Raw genomic sequence first — 25,581 nt, 5'->3', positions numbered from 1 at the left:
AAATGGAGGGCAAAACGCGGTTAAAAGCGGGCGGCCGGAGCCGAGCTCGACGCAAGGGACGGAGGAGGACGCGGCCGAGGCCAGGGGAGATCGGTTACCGGGCGAAAGGTGAGAAATGGGCTCGATTTTGGGGCAAGTTGTCGGCGAAGGGAGGCTGCAGGGTCATGTGACCGGCTACAGCCAATTAGCCGTCGAGCTGCTGGAGCGGCAGCCGTTAGGAAATGGAAGGTGAAGGAAAATTTCAAATTTAATTCAAAATTCCTCAAATCTTAACGGAATTCAACGGCGAAAATAAAAATACACACATCACCGTCCCTTGGAAAAATAATCATGTTTGGGGAGGGGAGGTTGGCAATGAAAAAAGCCTTTTTCGCCTGTTATGCTTGTAGGCAGTTTTTCTATTACTAACAAGAAAATGGAGGATAAAAGCCACTTATGTTAAAAAGTGGTCAAGTTGCAAAATAACGTACTTCCTTTTGAAATGGGGAAAACATTGCATTTTTTAAAGCAAACAAGTTGTTCACGTTTTCTTCAGTTGCCTGGTTCAGGAAGGGATTGACAAAGCGAAGTGTAATAAGCGAACATTGGGGTATTTCCATTTTTTAAAAAAAAAATGCGAACTCCAACTTCAAAACACCTACTCTTGAATTTTGGGTGCTTTGTTGAGTTGACTTGGTTTGAAGTGCTAGTTCAATTGGGAGTTGTCTTTTTGGAGGGTGGGGGGAGGAGGATTAACTGTTCCATATCTAGCTGTCTCATCCCCTTCCACCACACACACACACATGGCATCCGGCCGATTCCCTTTTCTCTGAAAAGTGAGGGAGCTCTGGGATGAGGTAGCTGCATGAGAGGGAGGGCTTAGGCTGTTTGCGACACACTGTCTCCCTCTCTCTCCAATGACAGTTCTGTTGCCGTGCCGTTCAGTTTTTTTTCGCTGTGTAATGTTCCCAAAGATGGCGGCAAGCCCTTGTACTGTTTATTGCCCTCGAGGCCTGGCCTAATCATGGACCGGCGCTGTGTCATTCCACCCCGACTTCCTACCTCCTTAACTGTCTTTTGTAGGGCTGTGTTGGACGTGGAAGGGGATGTTTAATCCCGTTTCACGGTAGAATTAGTTTCCCCCATTCTTTACGGGGGTAAGAAGTGACAAGGCAGTATAGTGACTAGGGTGGGTGGGGATGGAGTGGGGGAGGGGAGCGGACACGCCATGTTAATCTGACCAGGGGAGGTATCACCTTCCCCTCACGCTAGGTGTTGTGTTCCCTCGGTTGGTATCGTATGAATGTTTGGCAGGCTGGATTTGTACACCGGGTGCTGTGTTCCTGCCCCCCAAACTCCTCCGGGATGTGATGTGTGTACGTCCCCTCCCTGTTGTGTAATGGCTGACTTGTCCTTTCTTTCCCCGTCGGCTGAGGGCCGCCACCGGCCCAGCCGCGTGACTCGGCAGTACCGTCCAATCGTAGCGCGATCGGCCGCGGGGCCCGCACTCACGTGTTACCGCTCGGCCAATGGTGGGCGGCGGCGTGTGTTGGGCGGGCGGGCCGCCCGCCGGAGCCGGCCAATCGGCAGCGGCTGCCGTCTGGTGGGCGGTATAAAAGGGCGGGCTCGCAGCGTCGCGGCGCCATTTGCTTTTGCCGAAACCGGAGAGGGAGAGACGCGGGGGAGAGAACCGAGTGGACGCGCAATCAGGCGGCATCTGATGGAAACGGCCACTCATCCGGGGCTCGACAGGTACGGCAGAGCGGTGCAGGACCTCGGCCGTGTAACGGAAGCAGTATTGAAGAGAAATGCAAGGGAAAGCAGGCAGAAAATCCCGGAGGCGGAGAGAGAGAGTGTTCCCAGGGAGCAAGAGCAGGCCCGGCAGCCGGGGCCGCCATTTTCTGCCATTCACAAACAGTATACATACAGTACACATCCGGGCTGGGATGCAGGGAAGCGGGGTCACGACCGGGAGGGATAGGGAGCGATCTCCAAATTAATAAATTATAAATACTTTACCAAACTATTTAGGCTCATCCGTCCCCAGATTTCTTATTGCTCCATTTTATTTTGCAGCTGTGGATTTTCCCTTGTTTTTAAAGACAATTCCGAATTTTTGATCTGTACCTAGCAATGCTGCTGGTATTATTCCTACATTAAAGGATGCCTCAACTACGATTTAAAGGATCTGCAAAGCTCGGATTTTTTTTTTCCGCGTTTAAGTTCTATGAACTGCAGGGAATCTGTCATCGTTATATATTTGCCCATCACTTCAACTAAAATGTCGGAATACTAATGATATTTATTTTGGGGAAGGGCCCTACCTGTATAAACAGAACAAAGGGAATCGCGTTAAATGGTAATTGTAACATCAACCTTTAGGACCTCTTTATTCCTCGACATGGATGTAACAGATCAGATTCTAATAACTGAGAAAGTAGTTTAATCTCAAGGACAGTTCAACATGATGCATTTTTGTCACAAATGCACGTGGTTCAAGTACACACTTCACTTAAGTCTAAAGCAAGGCGATATTTCATAGTGTGCTGTATTTACCTCAGTGTTCAATTATTTGCATTGTACTAATTCTCTACCTCTTAAATTAAAACTTACCAAACTGGCTTGTTGAGCTGTTTCATTTTCTTTTAAATTTCAGTACTCTTTATGTTCTCATACATGTATATGTGCATCTTATTTAACCTTTGGCTACAGTGCAGATTGGTTTCACAAAGCAGGCTTTTATTAGATAATCAAAACAATTGGAAGTGTTTTTGAGGAAAAGAGGGAGGGGCTCCAGGACAAAGTAGCCATGTGGAAACGTATCTGATGTCACTTGCAGCAGAGTGGGCGTGTGTAGCAGAATATTTAGATGAAGTTGTCATGGTGCTCTCTTGCCTGCATCTTAACTATGTGCTGTGTTTGTTCAGTATTGCATATTCTTCCATGGTTTAAGATTGTAGGCAAGCAAGTAATTAGCCTACTCATTTACTATATTTTTAAGCAAACATCTGACTCTATCTTTTCTGCTAGAAGTGTGAGGAATAGGTAGCCACCAATCTCTTTTGAAAAGATCTTGACTTCTTTATCTTTCCTCTAATCTGTTCTTCAGTGTTTAAAGTAATTTTTTACTTTTGACCCACAAATGCCAAAAGTAAACGGTATAGTTTGGCTTGATATGTGTGTTTCATCCTACCAAGTTACGGGTCTGGCAATTCACACTGAAGTTAGCGTTGTGGGGGAACACTGTTTTAATTCATTTTTAAAATTCCTGACATGCAGTCTCCATTCTCTGCAGTGATTTTTGTTTTCTAGATATTTTAATGTCTATAACATTTCATAGCACTCCAGTTGAAAACTTCAAGGGGCATACAGTTTATTAATTTGTTTGTCCAGTATTGAATGTTTAATTGTTTGTTCCCAGGTCAACCTCAGTGACAGTATTGTAATTCTATATTTTTTTTGCTTCAGTAAACGCAGTGGATTAGCCCAAGCAACTCGGTAGGTGTGGCAGCATATGTGGGGAGAGGCAAACAGTCTTAATGTTTTGAGTTGACTGACTTCTCTTTTTGGAAATCTAATTCATTGAAGAATCAATGGATTCCGAGAGTTAACTTTGTTTCTTCTTTCATTGATTGTTGCCAGACTCGCTGAGTTTGTTTTTACTTCGGCTTTCCAACATTTGCAGTATTTCGCTTTGTTTTTGTTTTTGTTTTAGTCCAAGCAGCACGTGTCTTAGAAATGATTGATTGTGATTACTGTGTGTTTCTGTCGAATCTTTTCTCGTGCTGGTAGGAGAAGCAGTAGAGGCACAGTTGAGATATTGTGTCCATGTCAGATTTTTCAAAGTGAGTTCAAATACAAAGCTTCAGATGTCACTTAAAAAAAAAGTTAAAACCATACACCTCAATAAATGAACCATGCTTGGTTTCACTACTGAACAAATGGATATTAACTTCCATTAGAAAGCTAGGCTTTTGTTGAAGGATTTGGTATGGATGGGAATTGCATTTATTTGTGTTGTCACTGCAGTATCATCTGTCTCTGTATGAACAATCCTATATTTGCTAAAGTGGCTGTCTTGGCAAAAAGAAACTAAGTTTGCAAGTGGTTCTTTACGTTTTCTTCTGATGGAGTATTGCTATTCCATTGGCTGCTAAAACCGCTGAGACATAAGATGCAATGTAAGACTCCAGTCACTGCTGTGATGTGCATCCTAGGTGATTTCTAGAGCAAACTGCAGAAAACATGTTGCATTCTTCACGAGAAGAGAAGAAGGTTGTTGTAATAACAAGAATAGAAAATGGCTTTATTTGACATGCAAAACCTTAGATGGGCTAGTTTAATATACCTGTGACTTTATGGATTGTACTAGCCAGTGGCTGCATCAGTTCAGAGACATGTCAGTGACCGATAAAACAATATTCCCAGCACTAAGCAAGTGAAGTTTCTCTGTAGAGCTTCTTATTGTTAAAAATGTTAATGTTTCATGTATTTGTACTACAGTATGTTTTGGCTGCTTTTATAACTACTGGATACTGGCTACAACTAACCTTTACAGTTCTCCTGACTGCCACAGAATAACTGCCTTGTGTTGAGATCCTAGAACACCTATTTAGAATTGTTACTTGCTGACTTTGTTAGCAGGTAGTGACTTGATAATCCTAGAAGCTTATGTTTTTCACTGCACTCCACTTGATGATGTATCAAAGTTGGAACTGTTCACTTCAGAATACCACAGTTTACACTGAGTTATTGTGCTGTTCATTCAGACTACAATTTTTGCTTTGGAATTGAGCTTTTAAAAAATGGATGGAATCCAATTTTCTTTTTGACTCCATTCTGATGTGTTTTTAGCATGGAATATTTTGACTGCAGTAATGAGTCATCCATGCATTATTATAAGGTATTGATCAGTTTTATGAAGAGCTCTCAGGAATTATTTTCCCTTTTGTTCCTGCATTTAAAAGACTGATTTTGTTTTTAACAATTTGGAATTTCAATTTTAATCCCTTTAAGTTATTCCAAAGGCACCTTTTATTTATACAATGTTCTTGTTTCAAAAAAATCAGATTGTCAAAATGTGCAACTGTTGTTTGTAGGGTATTTGTTTTGAGTAATTTGGCAAACAACCCTTAATGTTGGAACCTGTTGACTATGTTGGAGCAAGGAGAGGAAAATGGATACCTGTGACAGATATGAGGAAAAGAAAAGAGGGCTTTTTATTTGGAGTGCTTCTTTCCCTATCCAGGGCTCTGTTTTGAGTATTTGAGTTGAGGCCATATTTCACATGTTAACTTTTGTTGGATTGTGAGTAAGTAACACAGTTGAGTTGAAGTGCTTTAGTGTAGAAATTCCATTTTCATTGGGATTCATTGGAGTCTTGAGTTGCCAGTTTCCCTGCGGATATGAAGATGCCTGATGGCCTGGTTCCTATAAGTCATGTCCTCAGATTTTCTTTCACTGATTTTTATTTCAGGTGGTCATGGTAGTCCTTTTGGATTACTGAGTACTGTCACTTAGGCGATTTCAAAAGTGACAAATAAAATTCTGTTTTCAAAAAGGTGTTTGAACATTGTTTTTTGTTTCTTATAGCAAAATTTCCCATGATGAACTTAGAATTATCAGGACTGAACAGTACTGACGGCAGAGAAGACGATCTACAGCCAGGCCTTTAATGTAGTTGCCTCTCTATAGTGATCCTCAGAAAATCAAGCAACTGTTAGCCTGATTCTTAGTGGTTGGTATTTTTTATTTTATTTTATTTTTTTGCACCAGTACAACTCAGTCAGGTTGGAGAAGTAGTTGCCATCAGGCAGATAGCAATAACTAACTGGGGATGAATGCTTAGGAATCATTATGGTATTGGGTTTTTGTAGTTCTGGTCCACTTGGCATTAAGTAGCCTGGTGCAATGTGCAGTGTAGATGTGGCATTTAAGCATGATGGGAAGGAGGGATAGCCTGGTTTGAACAGTCTTTTGAACATTATCTTTATGGAATTAAGTAAACCTTGGAGAGTCTGACTGAATAGATACAATTCATGTGATTTTATAAAGATGTTTAAACTGCATTTCAGCACTTAATGCAGTGAATATTGAGCTGTTTTCCTCCTTTCTTATTGAAGGTTGCAGGGGGACGCTGGTAATGGGATAACTGGGCTGCCTGCTGATCCAGGGTCTGGGAAGCGCATCCGCAAACCATCTATGCTGTATGAAGATTTTGAGAGTCCCACAATGTCTACTTCAATTCATTCTCAGAACAACTTTGTAATTAGTCCTCCTCCACCTGAGGTGTCCAACCCTAAGAAACCTGGCCGAGTGACTAACCAGGTTCAGTACATGCAGAAAGTGCTGATGAAAGCTCTTTGGAAGCACCAGTTTGCATGGCCATTCTATCAACCAGTGGATGCAGTGAAACTCAGTCTCCCGGTGAGTGCAAATACCTAGAGGCAAGTTGTGACTTGCCTAGGTTTTGTGGTATCAATTGCTATCTAATGCATTAATAATATATTCTGGCTACTTTAAGAATGGCTAGGGGTTTGTGAGCACTGCACTTGAGTATAGGGAATGAAGTGACAATGGAAAAATTCTTGAAACCTTGCTCTTAAACTAAGCTGTTACAGAGACAGTAGGAGCTGCCGATGTTGGAGAATCTGAGATAACAAGGTGTGGAGCTTGGCCTGCTGTGTTCATCCAGCTCTACACCTTGTTATCTCTTAAATTAAGCTAATTTGTTACGATGGGTTAGGCAAATGATTATCCATACTGGGTATGTTAAGAGATTCTTGAGGCACAAGTTCCAAATGAGAAGTTAAATTCATGTGAAATATTATCATACTTATAACACTTTATCCTATGTACTAAAAAGTATGATTTTGGAAATTTTCTTTCTCTATTACTGAGGGCAGGGGTTTCCGTGCCTTAATGTGTCGTAAACTTCATTTTCAAGTTCAGTGGTACCTCCTACTGGAGAACGAAAGGCCATCTTGCATGTCTCTATGATCATGTGCTTGCCAGATGATTGGCTGCTTTATTGTATTTTCTTTGCAACTAATTTTGGTTACAGGGTGATGGAACATGGTTATGCTATCAGTTTTTTAAGCCAGATGTTTTTTGTGGTATTTCTGTTGGAAATGAGTGAATTGATGGATTATGTTTCATCTGTTTTAATGTTCCAAGCTGGCAGTCATTTTTAAGTGTGTCATTGGCTCCAATTTTGTCTGACAAGTTTTCCCAACTTCATGTAGCTCTTGAGGGCATCCTAAGCAGAAGATTAATATTTTTGTGTGATCACTTGTAAGAAAAGTCACAGTCAGTTTGCAGCACGCAAACACCTGCTTGAGGCTATTTGAACTGATGGGGAGGTTGGAAGCACTTACATCCTGATTAGAAAAAGTACCATGATAACTTCCATGTATGCTTGAACAGTACTCCTGAAAATGCAGCACTGTCAAGCTACCTTGAAGTGGCAGCTGTGGTAATGTGCTCGTGCTAGAGTAAGAGGCACTTGAAATAACAGGAATAGTTTGCCTTTCATAAACTTAACTAGGGTTTACAAATCGTGATTTGTGTGGTGATGGATTACCATATCTCGTGATTTGGATAGAGCTGCTCATTTGATTACCAACTTGTCATCTTTGATCTTGTGCTTATACAGTAGAATATCTTGACAGCATTTTCTAGAAACACTTCATTAAGTCTTATTCTCTTGCAGGATTACCATAAGATAATTAAGCAGCCGATGGACATGGGCACTATTAAGAAGCGTTTAGAAAACAATTATTACTGGAGTGCCAGTGAGTGCATGCAAGACTTCAACACAATGTTCACTAACTGTTACATTTATAACAAGGTAAACATGTTTATGTTCATTGGAGCTCTCTGTTAACCCACATGCTTTTTTAACATACTGATGTTAGTTTAATTATTCTAAAGCATGCTGTGAAGTTTTTGGCAGTATAATTCTCCTTGACGTAATTATTTGACTTTAACAGCCTACGGATGACATTGTGTTGATGGCTCAGACTCTGGAAAAGCTCTTCCTGCAGAAGGTGGCGCAGATGCCCCAGGAGGAAGTGGAGTTAACACCTGCACCAAAATCCAAGCAGTCAAAGGGTCGTAAAACAGGAGGTATGATTAATACATTGGATTGGAGGAGTATCACCTTTTTTAGTTATGTGCACAAAATTGACTACTTACAACAAACTATCTCCCCACCAAATATCAGTTCTCTCTGACTGTGGTATCTAACAGGATCCCCATGAAGACTTAGAAATTTGGCAGTGCTTGTGATCAGAATATGATTTTTAAGTTTGAAAATTGGTTGCGTGGACCTACTTGCTGTTCCCTAAGTGAAGGGACAGCTGAGTGTTTGTTTGTTTGTTTGTTTCCAATTTTAGTGCAATGGATGAAAAATATTTGAACTTCTGACCACCTGAACCCTGGAAGAAATTAATTTTTACTGCAATTCTGAGAGTTGTAGCGTTTTATTGATAGCAGCCACCATTCTGCCCAAACTGTTTTCCTACAGGGGCATCTTTTGTCACCCCCCACTGTGTTAAACATCAGTCACTGAAATGAACCGCTTTGTTACTGCAGGATCAAATCCAGGAATTTATGGTCATAATGATGCAATGCAATGGATTACTACGGTTGAACCCTACTTGTTCATCACCTAGTAGGCAGTGATGGCCACCAAATGGTGGCCCAATCAGCAAAAACCACGTACGATGAAAGAATGTCAAGTCCCCGTTAGCTGGAATTTTTATGCAATTTAGGGTAGGATTGCTGTCTCTGGGAACTGATTATTTGGTTGCCTTTCTCTCCTTTTGGATCAATGATGACTGTATTTAACAGTGTTGACTACAACCAGCACGTTCGTGAAACTTCATTCCTGGTGCATGTAGTTGTTGATTTTAAATACATCAATTTTTAAAAATCAGCTTATGGCTTGGACAACGTTTGCTTATATCTCTCAATTTTACGTTTCATCAAGAATAGAAATGTCGCTTTGTTAGTGACAATGGAGAATTTTTTTGCGCTGCGCCATTTTATGATGATTTCATGCGTGTCAACTGATCCCAGTGGTTGTCTGGTAGCTGGCACCTTGCTGACGTTTTGTCTGTAAGTAATGTTAGTCACTAGAGATTCTGGGAACATGATCATGCTATTCACTTCTGAAAATGGTTGCTATGGAGATAAGACTTGGAAGTGTGAAGGTGGAGGCAAGATGAGAGGTATTTCTTTGGAAAAAAACTGAAACCTCTCGTATCTAATTTTTATTTGGCTGTTTAGCTGCAGCAAAGTAAAACTCTTCTTTCGTGCTAATGGGTTCTTTTTCACAGGGGTACCATCAGTCCCAGGTGGAGTGACTGTGTCTCAGGTCCCAATGGTGTCATCTGTGTCTCAACCAACAGCGTACTCTCCTCCGACGCCAGAAGTGCCCACACCCATTCTTGATGTGTCTCAGACGTCTGTCATCTCTGCACCAATTATGCATAAGCCCTCACATTCTCCCCCTCAATCTGTACTAGCTGTACCACCCCCTTCGCAGCCTGTCACAAAGGTAAGCCAGACTGCGTATGAAAGAACATCTATAAACTATAACCGAGGACTGCTGTAACACCAATTTTTTTTAACACAATTTGCTTATAGTATGGGTATCTGTCATGGTGTCCTTTCTTTAGTGTCTCAATCATTTGTTTGGAATGAAAATTCGTAATGAAGTTAAATTATGCCTGTAATTTAAAAACAAAGTGCCGGAGTCTGATAGCACTCGTGGATGATTCGGAGGCCATGTCCACTGCTGAGAGCTTAACTAGGAGAAACGTCCTTTCTGAAAGAAGGCTGTGTGATCAGATTCTGTGTTCCTCTCCCTTAATGAATATACTAGTAATAAAAACTAGCCACGTATGTTGGAAGTGTCACGGCTAGGTGCTGTTCCAAAACAGCTGTTTGTCTTCCTTCGTGACCTAATCAAGGAGGGAGCACCACAGAGCAGACTACCCACCACTATTAAGGAGCCTTCAGCTGCTGTTGGGGAGTGTGAAGGAATCTTTGGTCCTGGGGCAACTAAGTTTCTTGATCTGACTGATGGAGGGACCGTGGCGCTCTCCTGAGCAGCAGGCTTTCTCAAGGCCAAGGTGAAATGAGATTTCCAGCCTTGGTGGTTCAATTGCTGTGCAGTTCACTATCATGTTTTCATATTGCTAGACCTGACACCATGTTGTATCAGGCTTCTGCACTTCTTTGTTTGCTTTTGGCCTGAGAATTTTTCATGTTAAGAGAAGGTAAACTGAAAATAATGGCAATTTAGTGGGCTGATTCTGATAGATTTGAGAGTATACATGTATAGCATTGGAATGTTGAATAATTAGAGCTTTTAATTTCCCATTGCAGCACTTCAAAATAGTCTTAGGGATGTCTTTCTAGGGTAGTGATCTTAGTCAATGGATTGTTTCAGGAGATAACTGTACTCCTAATACATGCTGAGTGGAAGAACTGTTTTGCTGTGGGAGTGGGAGAAGGCACAGGGCTGTGATAGTTGGCAATGAATGAGACGTGTTCAGTGATCAGAGTTGTGCTGGTATGGGTGCCTGTCATCTACTTGGCTCTAATTGTGTTGTATTTAAACCTGTTCAATTGCTAGAGGAGTAGAATTGTTTTCTTTTTAATTTGTGTCAGTGTAATTCTTCTCAACATGACAATAGTTTGAACCATTTTCTAACGCTAGGTGAATCTGTCCTAATTAGTAATGTTGCCATAGTCCTAACAGGCCTTGGGGCTGCTTTCTCATTAGAGACAATTGGTGATGGTTTAACCTGAGTCACCACGCTTCAGGTGAAGGATTGGGTGGGTCGGTGGGGGGCACGTTTGAGAAGGTGAGTCCTTCATGGTACCCCGAACAAGTGTGGAAATTGACCCCATGTTGTTGGCACTACTTGGTGCCACAATCCAACTGTCTAGCCAAGTGAGCTAGTTTAGTCTGTTTTAAAGTTGTTTAAGGCTTAGTAACGTAATAGAAATCCTGTGAAGTATGTTCAGGTCTCTTAACATTCTTGAAACTGTGCTAGTATGTGATGTATTGAAACATTGCCCAACGGGATGAACTTTGTAACCATTTGCCTGCAGTTTCCAGACTGGTACTTTGCAAGATCCCAGGATAAGTTGCTGTAACTTTTTTTTCCCTGCTTAGTGCCCAGCTTAAAGTGAAACCAGCAGTTGGATGATAGGTTGCCTTCCTGTGGGGGTCCATGGGAGTTGATGACGTGATTGTAGTAATGCCTTTTTTCCTTTTACAGAAGAAAGGAGTAAAGAGGAAAGCGGATACAACAACCCCAACCACTTCTGTTGTTACAACAAGTGGAGAATCATCCCCATCAGTAGCAGAAAGCAAGGCTGCAAAGATTCCAGTCAGACGGGAAAGTGGCAGACCCATCAAACCACCAAAAAAAGACTTACCAGACTCCCAGCAACACCAGAGTTCAAAGAAAGGCAAATTAAGTGAGCAACTGAAGTACTGTAATGGTATCTTGAAAGAGCTGCTGTCAAAGAAGCATGCAGCATATGCCTGGCCCTTTTATAAACCAGTGGATGCCAAAGCTCTTGGGCTTCATGACTACCATGACATAATCAAGCATCCGATGGACCTGAGCACTATCAAAGTATGTCGCATCCAAGCAGCACATTGTCTTAACGCCATATCGTTTGTACCTGGATACAGTGAAACCTGTACGTTAAACTGACTCCTGTCTTCATGGTGCTCTTTCCCAGCCAAAGGCTTTACTCATTGAATTAAATGTCTAGCTCCTGGAGTAAGCAGCTGCCTGCCTGTGAGGTTACATTTGCTGCTCGTTAAAATACGAAACTAGCAGTTTAAGTAAATGGAACTTGCACCTGGATTAATCGACACTTAACCACTGACTCCAAAGTAGTCAGGCTTCCACTGGCTGGGTTGAGCTGTGATACTTCCCAGGATTTAAATGCTGTCTTGTCTTTTTCCTTCAGTCTTAATGGTGACTGCTAAATGCAGGTTTCACTGTACCATATAGCTGAACCCTTCCCATAGCTACCTCAGTAAATATGGAAATGAGAAATTGTATGCTGTACACCTAATGTCTAACTTGATTTGGGGTGAGGGAATATGCACATTTGTTTGCTTTATAAGCATTTTCAATGACTTGGACAGATACAGTGAAACATTTCAAGTACTTATCAGATCATCTTTTACTACTTTTTGACATTGCAACATTCCCCAACTGAATGAATACTAACTTCAGTCACAGGACTTGAAGAATTCCTAGTCCATTATGCCATAAATCATAGCTGTGGGTGATAATATATTTGTAGAGCTCTGATGAAGCTATTACATATTATTTTCAAAATCCAACAACTGCTGAACTCTTAAACTTTTAAATTAGTGGTTGAACAGAAGTTTGAATCTCTTTTGGATATGTAAAAACAAATTGCTGTTCTCCAGTGTGAAATGACAAACTCTGCACAGTTACTAGTTAGAAACCATACAAAAAATTGGCTTGTGTTAGGACAGATATTTCTTTGTCCCCAGTATCCTGTGTCGTTTCATGCCCCTGAATGGACTGGGTTTGGGGGGTGGTGGTTGGCTGAGTTTTGCTGCTGGCCTTGTTTTAGGCCTTTGCTGCACGTTGAACTGTATTTGGAGGTTGCTTGTGTTTTGGGGCCATTTCACTTCCTGGTGTTGATGGCAAGTGACGTAGCTGACAGGATTTTGCCTCTGTTGTTCCACTACTGCTGTAAAGTGCTTCAGTATTACTGATGGTCACCTGATCCTCAAAAGTTAAATTGGTTGTTTCTAGCACTTTACTAACTTGGGGCTTTTTGGTGAAATCTGGCTAATTAGAATGTTGAGCATCCTGTCACTAAAATTCACTTGCTGTCATCAAAATGGTATTCCCAGCAAATGAATGTAATTATGGGAAGATGTGCAATGTACTATCTGCATGTTAGCATTTTTCCTACGTGGCTAGGTGCTGTACTTAATGTTTTTAGCAATTTTTATTCTTTTTACCTTGGAAACAGTGCAGTGAATTGTCAGCATTAACACTCCAAAGGCAAATCACTAATGCATCTTCTATTAAGAACATGTCTAACTTATCAGTTTTGAAAAATTGGTGGTTAGGATTGATGGGATGCAATGAGAAATCTCTAGCTGGGTTGTTTTGACAGACCATTCACAGTTAAGAATGGAACCTTTATGATTATAGTGCAGCTTATTAAATGATTTGTATTTATTCCCCCCACCCACCCCCCTTCACTTCAGAGAAAGATGGATGAACGGGAATATCAGGATGCACAAGAATTTGCAGCTGATGTAAGGTTAATGTTCTCGAATTGTTACAAGTATAACCCACCAGACCATGATGTGGTTGCCATGGCCAGGAAGCTGCAGGTAATTTTAGTTTGGTGCTTTCGAGGGAACTTAACTTTTTTTTTGTTGTTTGGAGAATTGATACCTGTAACTTTGCATTAATGAGTGGAGTTCCCCAAACCTTTTTAAAGCGTTATTTTGTTCCAACGGCTAATGATTCCAAACCTTTTTAGACAGCTGAATAACTGCAATGGTTTTAAATATCCGTAGCAGCAAGACTTTGTTTGTTTATTCACTCATTGCAGTTGGTAGAATCTAAATGAGATCTAATTACAACCTTTATCTGAATGTGAACTGTGACTTTTAAATCTTACACGAACTTGCCACTGTATACCTAAAAATAAAAGTTTTTTTCTGATTAACTTTCATGTTTCCTTTGGACACCCAAATTGCATCTTTCTGTGTACTCCTTGGTTTTAATTAGATGTCTGTACCCTTGCGTGATGTTTTCAGCTTTTGCATATTCACTATAGGAATATAATGTCTTTACAGTGGTGTAGTTGCTTATTCCAGATTAGCTTTACGCTAAAATCCCTTAAAATTCTTTTTTTTTCCTTCAGGATGTGTTTGAATTCCGTTTTGCCAAGATGCCAGACGAGCCTATGGAATTCACACCTCCACCTGCACCAACTCCACTTCCTCCTGTTGTGTCCAAATCATCATCTGATTCTTCTAGTAACAGCAGCAGTGAAAGCTCGTCAGACACGGAGACGTCCGATGATTCAGAAGAAGAGCGAGCTAATCGGCTGGCTGAACTACAGGAACAGGTGATCAAAAATGCTAGTGATCTTAAATTTACAGCCAATATTTAAAGCCCTTTCTATTGTGGGAGATGCCATGCTTGCAAGGTGGATCAGGTGGTCGTCTGTGTGTTTCTCCTTACTTGTTGGTGCTTTAATAGCTAACTACAAGAATGAACGCAAAGATGGAAAGGTGAAACTTAAAAGATGTGTGTGTCTCCCGAACTGCATGAACCAAAATAAAGATTTAGTTTGAGTTAATGTTTTGCATGTCCTTCTCATTCCCTGGGTTATGGCTTCATTCTCTGACTGAAAATGTATGGAGTACTGATTGCTCAGTATTAAAGAGTAACTTAAAAATTCTGACTTTTCCGAGCATTAACACATTTACAACTACATCTACACATGTATAGATCCATTGCTGGTAATTACAGCAGACGAGGTGTGCAAATGCAGTGCATGTCTTGTCTTGTTAACATTTTTGACCACTTATGGAATACTGTGTTTCCTTTCTACAGTTAAGGGCTGTCCACGAGCAGCTAGCTGCCCTCTCACAGGCTCCTATGTCCAAACCAAAGAAAAAGCGGGACAAGAAAGAGAAGAAAGACAAAAAGAGGAGGAAAGATAAGCACAAGGTGAAAGACGAAGATGAAAAAATGTCCAAATCATCCAAATCAAAAGCTGTACCGAAAAAGCAGTCCAAGAAAGCATCTGGAGGCAGCAGTTCAGGAAGTAACAATAAGTAAGTGCATGTGTACTGATTTTGATGCCTAATGTAGTGGGTTGTTTTTATCCTGCCTCAATATTTCAGAACTGTTAAAGTTAGGAACATTACAAATTTGGATTTGGGAATATGCAAAAGATCTAAATGCTCTGGTGTTGGTCAATTTGTCTGAACTTTATGCAAAGTACACTGTTTTTGAGACACAAGTCAAACGCAGCCGATGGAAGAATAACCTCCAAGCAGTGGCTCAATGATAACTGCACACTTCTTCTTCACTATCAAACCCTGGGGTGGGGCGACCTAATTTGATGTGCTGTAGTTCAGCCAAAAATGCCTGGTAACAATAACGGCATTGCTGTGGATAACTTTCTCTGGAATCTGCTTTATAGATAAGAAACCAGAAACTGATTTTGTATTTACTTCAGGGTAGAGCCAGGTTAATTTTACTATATTGTTATTTATGCTATTTACTGTTCATAGGCAGCCCAAGAAGGTGAAACAACCCCCACCCCCACCACCACCGCCACCTCCTGGCTATGATTCAGAAGAAGAAGATAACTGTCGGCCCATGACATACGATGAAAAGCGACAGTTGAGCTTGGACATTAATAAACTGCCTGGTGACAAGCTAGGCCGTGTAGTGCATATCATCCAGTCTCGAGAGCCATCGCTTCGAGACTCCAACCCTGATGAGATTGAGATAGACTTTGAAACTCTAAAGCCATCCACTCTTCGAGAGCTTGAACGCTATGTTATGTCCTGTTTACGGAAGAAACCTCGCAAGCCTTACTGTAAGTATATGGGCACCTGTAATGCTATTTTGGGGATTTTTAAATTATACAAAGATGTTTCAACCATGAAGATTAAACACTTTGTTCTCCTGAGCTACCTGATTTCTATGTATAATTTTGGACCAGAGATCTGGAAGGGCACAACCTCTTCTTCTAGAATGAGGAGAGTAGTTTTCTACAAAGTAAGCATTTTGCAGACTGACCCATACGCTAAGGAGTCGTTGTTGGATGGGAGCTGGTGTAAATTGTGACCAGCATTATGCCCTGGCTTTGTAGTGTATGATTGTCAACTCAGCTGATAAGGACTGACTGCAGGTTTCATGATTTGAGCCCACAAGGGAAATTTCTGACTAGTGTAGTTTGGGAAGCTGCACAAAGACACACTCCCTCAACAATGGGTGAGCCCCGAATATCGCCGCTAAAGAAGCATTTGCAACTATTTTTAGCCAAAATACTGTATTCTGCTGACAAGCAGAGATGCCTGTCTCCAAACAGTGCATTTCACCCTTGCTGATATTGAGTAAGTGCTGAAGGTAATCTACACTAAAGCTTTAGGCCATGACCTTGTTCCAACAATAATACTGAAAGTGTATTCAAGAACTAGACACAGCCCTAGCCAAGCTGCTCCAGCATAATTCTAGCACATAATTGATAGTGGTAAATGCACTAGGTATATCCTATCCACATCTTCAAATTCAAGAAGGCAGTAGTTGCTAAGAAATAACAACATGATCGCTGGTGTTCGGTCCTGTTTCCTATTAGGGGACCACAGGATCTGATCTCTCTGTAGAATGTTCTGAAGAAGGGTCACCGGACCCAAAACGTTAACTCTGATTTCACAGATGCAGTCAGACCTGCTGAGCTTTTCCAGCAACTTTTGTTTTTGTTCCTGCTGTTTAAGCACTGGCTGCAAGAGGGTGGTTGATATTCGGACTCTACTCCCCAGTACCTGTCTTCTGTCATGAGGCATAAGTTATGATTGAATAATCCCCATTAGCCTTAATGGATACTGCTGTAACACTTGGACTTGATACCATCAGGACAAAGCTCAGTTGGCACCTCATTCACCATAAATGCACAGTGGCAACGGTGTGTCTCCTGCAGGCACTTTTCATAGCATCTTCAAAACTAGCAACCTCTACTCCACAGTCACTCAATGGCAGAAAGTGCGTGGAAACACCAACTGCAAATTTTGCCCCCAAACTGTATGTCATCTGAACTTGAAACAACATCAAGTTGAGTCAAAATTCTGGAACTCCTTAAGTGTTGCCTGTTCCTACACCAAAAGGCCAAACAGATTTCAAGAACAGAGTTTACTATTGCCTTACCTGAGCTGATTTATTGAATACTGGCCTAGCTAGATGCCCCTATCCACATGTTTTTTAAAAAAACTTTGGAAATTTGACAATTGAAACTGTTCATTCATTTGCATGGTCTTGCAGGAACATCTTGTAGTTGGCCAATGCAGCCCATGGCCTCAGCACCTAATTTTAGTTGCAGTAATTCCATAGCTGCCTCAAATTCAAAGATCATGAATCAGGTGCATTAAAAAGCTGAAAATGTATCTGGATGACAGCATTGGAATGAGAGCAATTGGTGAATGCTGTAGTGAGTGCATGGACCAGTTGTGTAAAATAGTTGAGCTGTGATTCAAAAAGCACTGATTCCAAAATGTAAAGCTCAAAGTCACTTCTGATTTCCTGTTCTTCTAGCACACAGTCTGTTGGTTGTTTAGCAAAATAACTTTAATTGCCGTTGCCTTGTTCTCCCAGCCAAGAAACAAGCAGGGAAGACCAAGGAAGAATTAGCTCTGGAGAAGAAGAAAGAGTTAGAAAAAAGGCTACAGGATGTGAGCGGACAACTGAATCCCACTAAAAAACCTCCCAAAAAAGGTATTGTTCATTAGCTAATGCCTGGTGTTAACAATTTATGAAAGGATAAGTTCAATACTGAGATACATGATCCAATTAGATTTTGTCTTTGATTATACACTAGATCTTGTCTGATCTTGTTCCTTTTGAATGTCTTTTCATTTTGTGTATTTATCTGGACTCAGGTTTTGAGTCTAATCTGTTTATGATCCACAATCTGGGGTTAACTGCCAGATGAAGAGCAGGCTGCAGGGGACATAATCTCTTCCAAGTTTTATCTGGTTTAAATTGACCAGAGCCAAATACTAAAATACCATCTCAAGTAATCTCCTACTCACTCTTTTTAGGTGAGAGCAGGAAGCTGACTGATCAAAAAGATTTGTTTCTGGGAGGAATGAGTTAGTTGATGCAGATTGCCGGGGATGGTGTTTGGAAGAGAACAATAATGCAGAATAGATTTTCCCCATGCAGTTCAAGGGATTTAAATAAGTGAGTCAGAATCGCAGCTTTATTAATGTTGTTTTTCTCTTTCTGCAGCAACTGAGAAGCCAGATCCAGTTCAGCCAGTAGGCCCTTCACGCCTCAGCGCCAGCAGCAGCAGTTCTTCAGGATCTGACACTAGTAGCACTTCCAGTGGATCAAGTTCATCAGACACAAGTGATTCTGACTCTGGTTAGAATTGGCAAATGCATTGGCTTGTTTCTGGCAGGGGGAAATTGGTGTAGGATTGGTTCGAACTAATCTGCAGGGTCGGACGAAGTATGAACCAGACTGTTGGGAGATGGCCTGTCCCCGTTGCCCGCCGTTACTGACTGCAGTGTACATGGTTTGATGTGATTTGGTTTTATATTTAAAAACTACACAAGCGATGCATCGCAAGGACAGACATGGTAGAGGATTGCACCACTCCCTTACATATCAGCTAGATCTCTTAACTCGTCTGTCCCAAAACGCCGTGTGCAAGGCCAGACGGGGGCCAAGGGGTATTCGAGGCTGAGGATTGATTCCTTCTGGTTCTCAGTAGTGGAAGGCAACTCAAAGTCAGTACAGAAGAGAGACTGCAGCCTCTAAACTCAGCACCCTTCTCTTTGCATAAAATCATGTGCAGGATCCAATGTGATAATTGTAGAGGGATGAGCAGCTTTGATCCCATGTGTAGAGTTGCAGTAAGCAGTCTTATTTTTGTTTTGGAAGTCTTTTTCCCCAGTTTGAAAGCATTTTAAGCTGTTGGTCTCTGAACTGTCACTCTGAAACCCATGTTTATTAGTAATGTTCAGTGGAAGTACTGCTTTTCTTTACACGTTTTTGTTCAGTTACATCTTGAAGATGGTTCATAAGGATTGTGCTCCATCTCGAGTGTGTTCAGCCACTGTCCAGAGGCCACTGGCTCCTCTTGCTGAGTTTACTGATCCTGGTTAGCATGGCAATTTGAGAAGCATTTTGAAAAGGCATTAATTTGGCTGGACATGAGCAGATATGCTGAGTGCTGCCCGATGCTTTATTTTTCCAATACATCCGATACTTGAATGCAGAGCAGTAATGCTGTAACCATGGTAGTGTTGGTCAGTGCACAGTCTGTAAGCAACTGCTTGATGTGCCTACCTTATTTCCCCTCTTCCTTTTTTTTTGGTTTGGACTAGGCTGATTGGATAGTCTTAGATTATCCTTCAATTGGTGCCCTGTCTTATTCAGTTGCACGACTTGGCTTGGAGCGACGGATTGTTTTTAATGTGTACAGTTTAGTTGTAGTCTTCATTTCTGCAGAGGTTACAGGAAAAGCTGACAGCCGAATTTAATCTTTTTTTCATCCAGTTATCTGGTGTTTTATTTATTTTGTTACAAAATAATTATGTTTTATATTGTAAAGACTGAACCAATGTGCCTGTTGATGCAGGTCACAAGAGAGTGTAGAGTGAGATTTTAACAAGTATTGTATATACGAAGATGCACAATTGAGACGCATGTTTCTTAATGTAAAGGTGATTTTATTTTTATCTTAATCTGTAAAGTTTTTTTCTACAGTCCGTTCCTCCGTTTTTTGTTATTTGTAGATTTGACCTCATGTAGCAGTTAACAACTTGTATGTGACAATGTGTATTTGTTAAACCTTTAGTTCTCAAACCTGTACAGTAAAAGTGTTCTTTAAAACTAATTTGTTAAAAAAAATTTTGGGCCTGTTTGTTAGAAATGGAGAGTTGAAGATCTGAATCTGTACTGTTGACTGGGAGGATGAAATATGAAATTTTAATACTATGTAACATAGCAGAAGTAGGCAATTTGGCCCATTTGAGTCTACTCTGCTGTTCTGTGGAATTCACGGTTGGTAATCCTCGACTCGCTTCCTGGCTTTTTCTCCAAACTGTTGATTACCTTTTTATTGATTTTTAAGGCTCAATGGAGAAGAATTTCACACTGCACAAAAGAAATTCCTCCGGTCTTTAACTCAGAATCTCTAGAGATAGAGGCCATTTGGCCCATGAACTCTGCACTAACCCTCAAGAGCATCCAGCCCCTGGCACTATCCCCATAATCCTACAGTTAGCATTGCTAATCTGCCTAGCCTGCACATCCCTGGACACTGTACAGCAATTTAGCATGGCCATTCCACCTAACCTGCACATCTTCGGACTGTGGGAGGAAACCGAAGCATCCAGTGGAAATCCATCCAGACACTGGGAGAATTGCCAACTCTACCCGATCTCTTCTACGTCTACCCTGTCAAGCCCACCAAGAATCTTTTTTTGTATTTTTCAATAAGGTTACCTTTCTTTCTTCCAAACTCTGAAACTAAACCTGCTCAACCTCTCTTCTAAAAGTCCCTGCATTCCCTGGGTCAAACTAATGAATATTGTCTGGACTGTTTCTAAAGTAATTCCTTTTAAATGAGGGGACCAGAATTCAAGTATTGAGGTGTGGTCTGACCTATAGCCTTCTATGGCTTTAGTGCAACTTGTGTATCTTTATGCCACATTCCCTTTTTTTTGCCTGTTAATTCCTTCTGCAGGCTCTGCCATCACCACTCGTGTATTTCTGCCTTTTTTTTTGTCATGTGTAATAACGTTGACCTGTTCAGAAAAGTTTTATACATTTTCTGGAACAGGTAAGGTTTGAACCCCGGCCTCCTGGTTCAGACGTAGGACCATGAGTCCTCCAAGTTGATTACTGTAAATAACTGTGGCACTTTTAATTGAGTTGCTATCCTAAAAATGCCTTCTTTATGCCAGCATCTGTTGTTAGTTGCCTAGTCCTCTCCATGTTCATATATTATCCCAACGCTAAGAGCTTTTAAGTGTCCTTTTATACTTGGATTTTCCAAAGACATTCAATATTACATTTACTGGTTTTCCCCTTTATCCATCTTGCTTCTTATCTCAAAGAATTCTCATTAATTTAGCAGGCAATTTTGCTGCCTTTACTGCATTTTGCATTTCTAAAGGGTATGAAACCAGTATGATAACCATAGATGGCAATGTTTAAGATGCGCAATCAAAGATAATGATTTCAAAGCAGTTCCTGGGAAAACCACTTTTTCCCCAGTCCTGAATTTACTATTCACAAATCATAGAAATATTAGTATGGATGGAGGCCTTTTGGCCCACCATGTCTACACCAATCTCCTGTCTCTTTTTTTTCTCTCAATACCATTGCACATTTTTGTCCAAATAAGCGTCCAGTTCCTTTTCCAATCTAAGTTCAAACTCCAGGCAGTGTATTCCTAACTAGTTGGTAAATGGAAAAACTCTCTTCGTTTCACATTTTGCTTCTTTTTCAGATCTCATTAAATCTCTGTCTCTTGTTTGGCATCCTTTTTTAGAAGCATTAACAATTTCCCTCTTCTACTCTAGCCATCCAGCTCTGTTTTGGTTGAAAACCTCTGTCAGATTTCCTAGCTGCCCTTTTTCAATCAAGATTAGTCTCAGCCTCTTCAATCTATCCTCATAATGCGGTTCCTCAGAACTGGAACCATTGTTAAATTGCTTCTGTGAATTTCCCAGGACGTTCATATCCTTGCTATAATATACTGTTCTGCAGTACTCTAGTCAAAGTCTAATGAAAGATTTTTGTACTGAATTTAACATCACTAACTTGCTGTTGTGCTCTCTGTTCCTGTTACTAACACCAGGATACTATATGTCACTTCTGTATTTTTCCTGCCACTTTCAATGGTCTCTGCAAATATGTACCCAGGTATTTCTGGTTTCTACACCTGTTCTTCTTTTCTCTTGCTCCCCCCACCCCGTCCCTTGAATTCTAAGCCAATTTTGTGTTCTTCCTGACAAAGAATATCACTTTTATTTCTCTCAATTGAAACTCTTCTGCCACCTATGTCCTTGCAGTTTGCAATTCCAAGTTTAGTGATCTAAAGTTGTTTCCTGCATACTAAGGTCTAGGCTATTAATGTATTTCAGGGAAAAGCAAGGGTCACATTAACTGCTTGGGACACTCTATCCTTTTAAAAAATATCCATTGATCAGTTTCCTGTGACTCAGCTAATTTTGTCTCCATGTTGCTACTGATTTCTTTTATTCCATGACTTAAACCTTTCTTCAAGTATGTTATGATACTATATCAAAAACCTGAAAGTTCATGTGTACTGCATCAACAGCATTGCAGTCATCAAGCCTTTGTTACCTTCTGGAAAACCAGAAAGTTAGTTAAACATGTCTATGTTGTTACTCTGAAGCTTCCCAGCCACTGATGTTAAGATGACTGGCCTGTATAATAAATCCTGTTCCCTAAGAATCTTCTCTAACATTTTCCCTATCACTGACAAGCTTCACTGCCTTATAATTTCTTGGAATATCCCTGTTGCCCTCCTTTTAAAGGAATAATATTGGCTAATCTCAAGTCATCTGGGACCTTGCCTGTGTCTAAAGACAATTCAAAAATCTCTGTCAATGCCCCAGTATCTTTGTCTCCTTTAGTATCCTGGGACAGATCCTATTGGGCCCTGGTAACTTACATACCTTAAGGCTGGAAAAGCACAGCAGGTCAGCATCCCAAGAGCAGGAAAGTCCATGTTTTGGGCTGAACATTGACTTTTCTGCTTCTGGGATGCTGTCTGACCTGCTTTGCTTTTCCTGCTTTTCACCTGTAGACTCTGACTTCCAGAATCTGCAGTCTTCATTGCCTCCAACCTACCTAGCTTAAATGTTTTTTAGCACAGCCAACACGTCCTTAATATTGACATGCTCTAGAATACCAACATACTCCTCCCTAATCTTGCTATCATATGGGTCCTTCGTGAATACTGATACAAAGTATTCATTAAAGACCTCTCCCACTTCCACTAGTTCATGCGTAAATCTCCTGTTTTGTCCTTGAGTGGACCTCCCTTTCCTAGCAATCCTCTTGCCCCTAATATATGTATAAAATGCCTTGGGATTCTACTTACTAAGGATGTGTCATGACCCCTTTTAATGTTCCTAATTCCTTATTTAAATTCTTTCCTGCTTCTTTTTGTATTCTTCAAGGGTCTTGTCTGATTTCTGTTTCCTAAACCTAATATGTTTCCTAATATGCTTCTTTGCCTTTTTGACTAATCAATATCTCTTGTCACCCAGGGTTCCTGAATGTTGTCAGCCTTGTCTTTCGTCCTCATGAACAACAAGCTGGTACTGAATTCTGATCAACTGGCTTTTAAAAGACTCCCACCACAGGTGTGGATTTACCCTCAGCACCTGCCCCAATCCCACCCCTGTTGTAATTAGCTTGCCCCAATTTAGCACTTTTGCCCAAGGATCAGCCTTATCCAGAACTATCTTAAAATTTAAGGACTTATAATCACTACAGCCTATCATTTTGAACTCTTCTAGGGAGTTCCCTCCTCTCTCACCTAGCCTTTGATAAAGACAGATACAATATATTCATTTAACATCTCAGCCATACCCCTGCCTCCAGGTGTAAATCCACTTTTTGGTTCCAAATTGACTTTTATCTTTCTATATGCTGTAGGCTACCAGTCTTTTCCCATCATTCCACTTTGTTTTAATTTTTGCTTTTTTTCACCTCCACTCTGAACCTTTGATATGCCTCCTTTTATTTTCTATCTAACGCTTGGCATAAGCACAGTTCTTATTTATCGTAGTCCCTTTCTCCTTTGTAATCCAGGGTACTCGCTTTGCTTGTTTTACCTTTCTTGTTTGAAGAAATATACCATGACTATACTCAAACCACTATTTTGCGGCACGGTAGTAGTGTCTCTATCCTGGACCGGGAGGGGGTGGGGTTTAAGTTCAAGTTCCCACCAGAGGTATCTAATAACATCTCTGAATAGTTTGATTAGAAAAATAGGCCAATTTTTAAAAAATCTACTCTTGTAACTCCCCAATCTTATGTACAATATTCCAAGAATTCATCTGCATGCACAGGAACCGTAAGATATAAGAGCAGAATTAGGCCATTTGGCCTGTTGAAGCTGGTCCACCATTCCAGTTGTGGCTGATATGTTTCTCCTGCCTTGTCCCATAACCCTTGATGCTCTTATAATCAAGAACGTATCAACCTCTTTCTCAAATACGCCCAATGACTTGGCCTCTACAGCCCTTCTGTGGGAATATGTTCCATCGATTAACCATCCTCTGGCTGATGAAATTCTTCCTCATCTCAATTCTAAAGATTCATCCCTTCACTCTTGAGGCTGTGCCCCAGGTCCTAGCCTCTCCTATTAGTGGAAACATCTTCATGTCCATTCTATTTCAGGGAGGGATTATTTAGGCTATAGACCATAAGGAGTTGTGGATAGGGCGGAAGGATGTTGCAGGTTACAGAGGGACATAGATAAGCTGCAGAGCTGGGCTGTGAGGTGGCAAATGGAGTTTAATGCGGAAAAGTGAGGTGATTCACTTCGGAAGGAGTAACAGGAATACATAGTACTGGGCTAATGGTAAGATTCTTGGTAGTGTGGATGAGCAGAGAGATCTCGGTGTGCATGTGCATAGATCCTTGAAAGTTGCCACCCAGATTGATAGGGTTGTTAAGAAGGCGTACGGTGTGTTAGGTTTTATTGGTAGAGGGATTGAGTTTCGGAGCCATGAGGTCATGTTGCAGCTGTACAAAACTCTGGTGCGGCCGCGCTTGGAGTATTGCGTACAGTTCTGGTCACCGCATTATAGGAAGGATGTGGAAGCATTGGAAAGGGTGCAGAGGAGATTTACCAGGATGTTGCCTGGTATGGAGGGAAGGTCTTATGAGGAAAGGCTGAGGGACTTGAGGCTGTTTTCGTTAGAGAAAAGAAGATTAAGAGGTGACTTAATAGAGACATACAAGATGATCAGAGGATTAGATAGGGTGGACAGTGAGAGCCTTTTTCCTCGGATGGTGATGGCTAGCACGAGGGGACATAGCTTTAAATTGAGGGGTGATAGATATAGGACAGATGTCAGAGGTAGGTTCTTTACTCAGAGAAGTAAGGGCATGGAATGCCCTGCCTGCAACAGTAGTAGACTTGCCAACTTTAAGGGCATTGGATAAACATATGGATGATAATGGAATAGTGTAGGTTAGATGGGCTTCAGATTGGTTTCACAGGTCGGTGCAACATCGAGGGCCGAAGGGCCTGTACTGCGCTGTAATGTTCTATGTTCTATAAGAAATAGAAAAAGGAGTAAGCTGTTTAGCCCCTTGAACCTGCTCCGCTATTCAATAGAATCAAGGCTGATCTGAGGTTTCTCACATCCACTTCCCTACCCTTACCCTATAACTCTTCATGCCCCTACTGACCAAGTATCTACCTCATCCTTAAATATACAGAAGAACTTTGTCCCCATAGCTCTTTGTGGCAAGAATTCTCTGAGAGAAGAAATTCCTCTTCAGCCTAGCCTAAATTTGCAGCCCTTTATTCCGAGATAGTGCCCTCCGGTCCTGGCTCTTTCATGAGGGGAAACGTTCTCTCAGTATTGACCCTGTCAAGTCTCTTGCGAATCATCTTCATTCCAATGAGATCACCTTTCATTCTTCTAAACTCCAGTGAGGAGTCCCAAACATTCTAACCTTTGCTCATAACACAATTGCTCCATACCAGGCATCATCCAAGTGAACATTCTCTGAACTGCTTCTCAATGAAATAACATCT

General features: G+C 41.2%; 1 protein-coding gene and 1 non-coding gene across 5 annotated transcripts; both read left to right on the top strand.

Annotated features, from left to right (window-relative positions):
• Positions 1–19,659, top strand: LOC109936899 (bromodomain-containing protein 2). 4 transcript variants are annotated; one of them, XM_048616863.1, is made up of 13 exons: positions 8–108; positions 5,572–5,716; positions 6,102–6,405; positions 7,691–7,828; positions 7,971–8,106; positions 9,321–9,541; positions 11,277–11,639; positions 13,274–13,402; positions 13,942–14,148; positions 14,640–14,863; positions 15,326–15,636; positions 17,409–17,528; positions 18,045–19,659. In XM_048616863.1, the coding sequence occupies exons 3-13, from the start codon at positions 6,181–6,183 to the stop codon at positions 18,182–18,184; spliced, it is 2,214 nt and encodes a 737-aa protein (XP_048472820.1). In that variant the 5' UTR covers positions 8–108; positions 5,572–5,716; positions 6,102–6,180; the 3' UTR covers positions 18,185–19,659. The 4 variants fall into 4 exon arrangements, with proteins under 4 accessions (XP_020391099.1, XP_048472820.1, XP_020391096.1 ...); XM_020535508.2 differs by lacking the exon at positions 8–108 and adding an exon at positions 1,648–1,731; XM_020535510.2 differs by lacking the exon at positions 5,572–5,716 and having other exon boundaries at positions 1–108.
• On the top strand, positions 9,024–9,160 carry LOC125487058. The gene has a single exon (XR_007265631.1). It is a non-coding gene; the product is annotated as a small nucleolar RNA SNORD10 (small nucleolar RNA).
• Positions 19,660–25,581: the final 5,922 nt, after the last annotated feature.

The sequence above is a fragment of the Rhincodon typus genome, chromosome 35 (assembly GCF_021869965.1).
Source record: "Rhincodon typus isolate 14 chromosome 35, sRhiTyp1.1, whole genome shotgun sequence".
NCBI classification, from domain to species: Eukaryota; Metazoa; Chordata; class Chondrichthyes; order Orectolobiformes; family Rhincodontidae; genus Rhincodon; species Rhincodon typus.
Note: the sequence above shows the minus strand (reverse complement) of the source record. Positions and strands in the feature narration are given on the sequence as shown.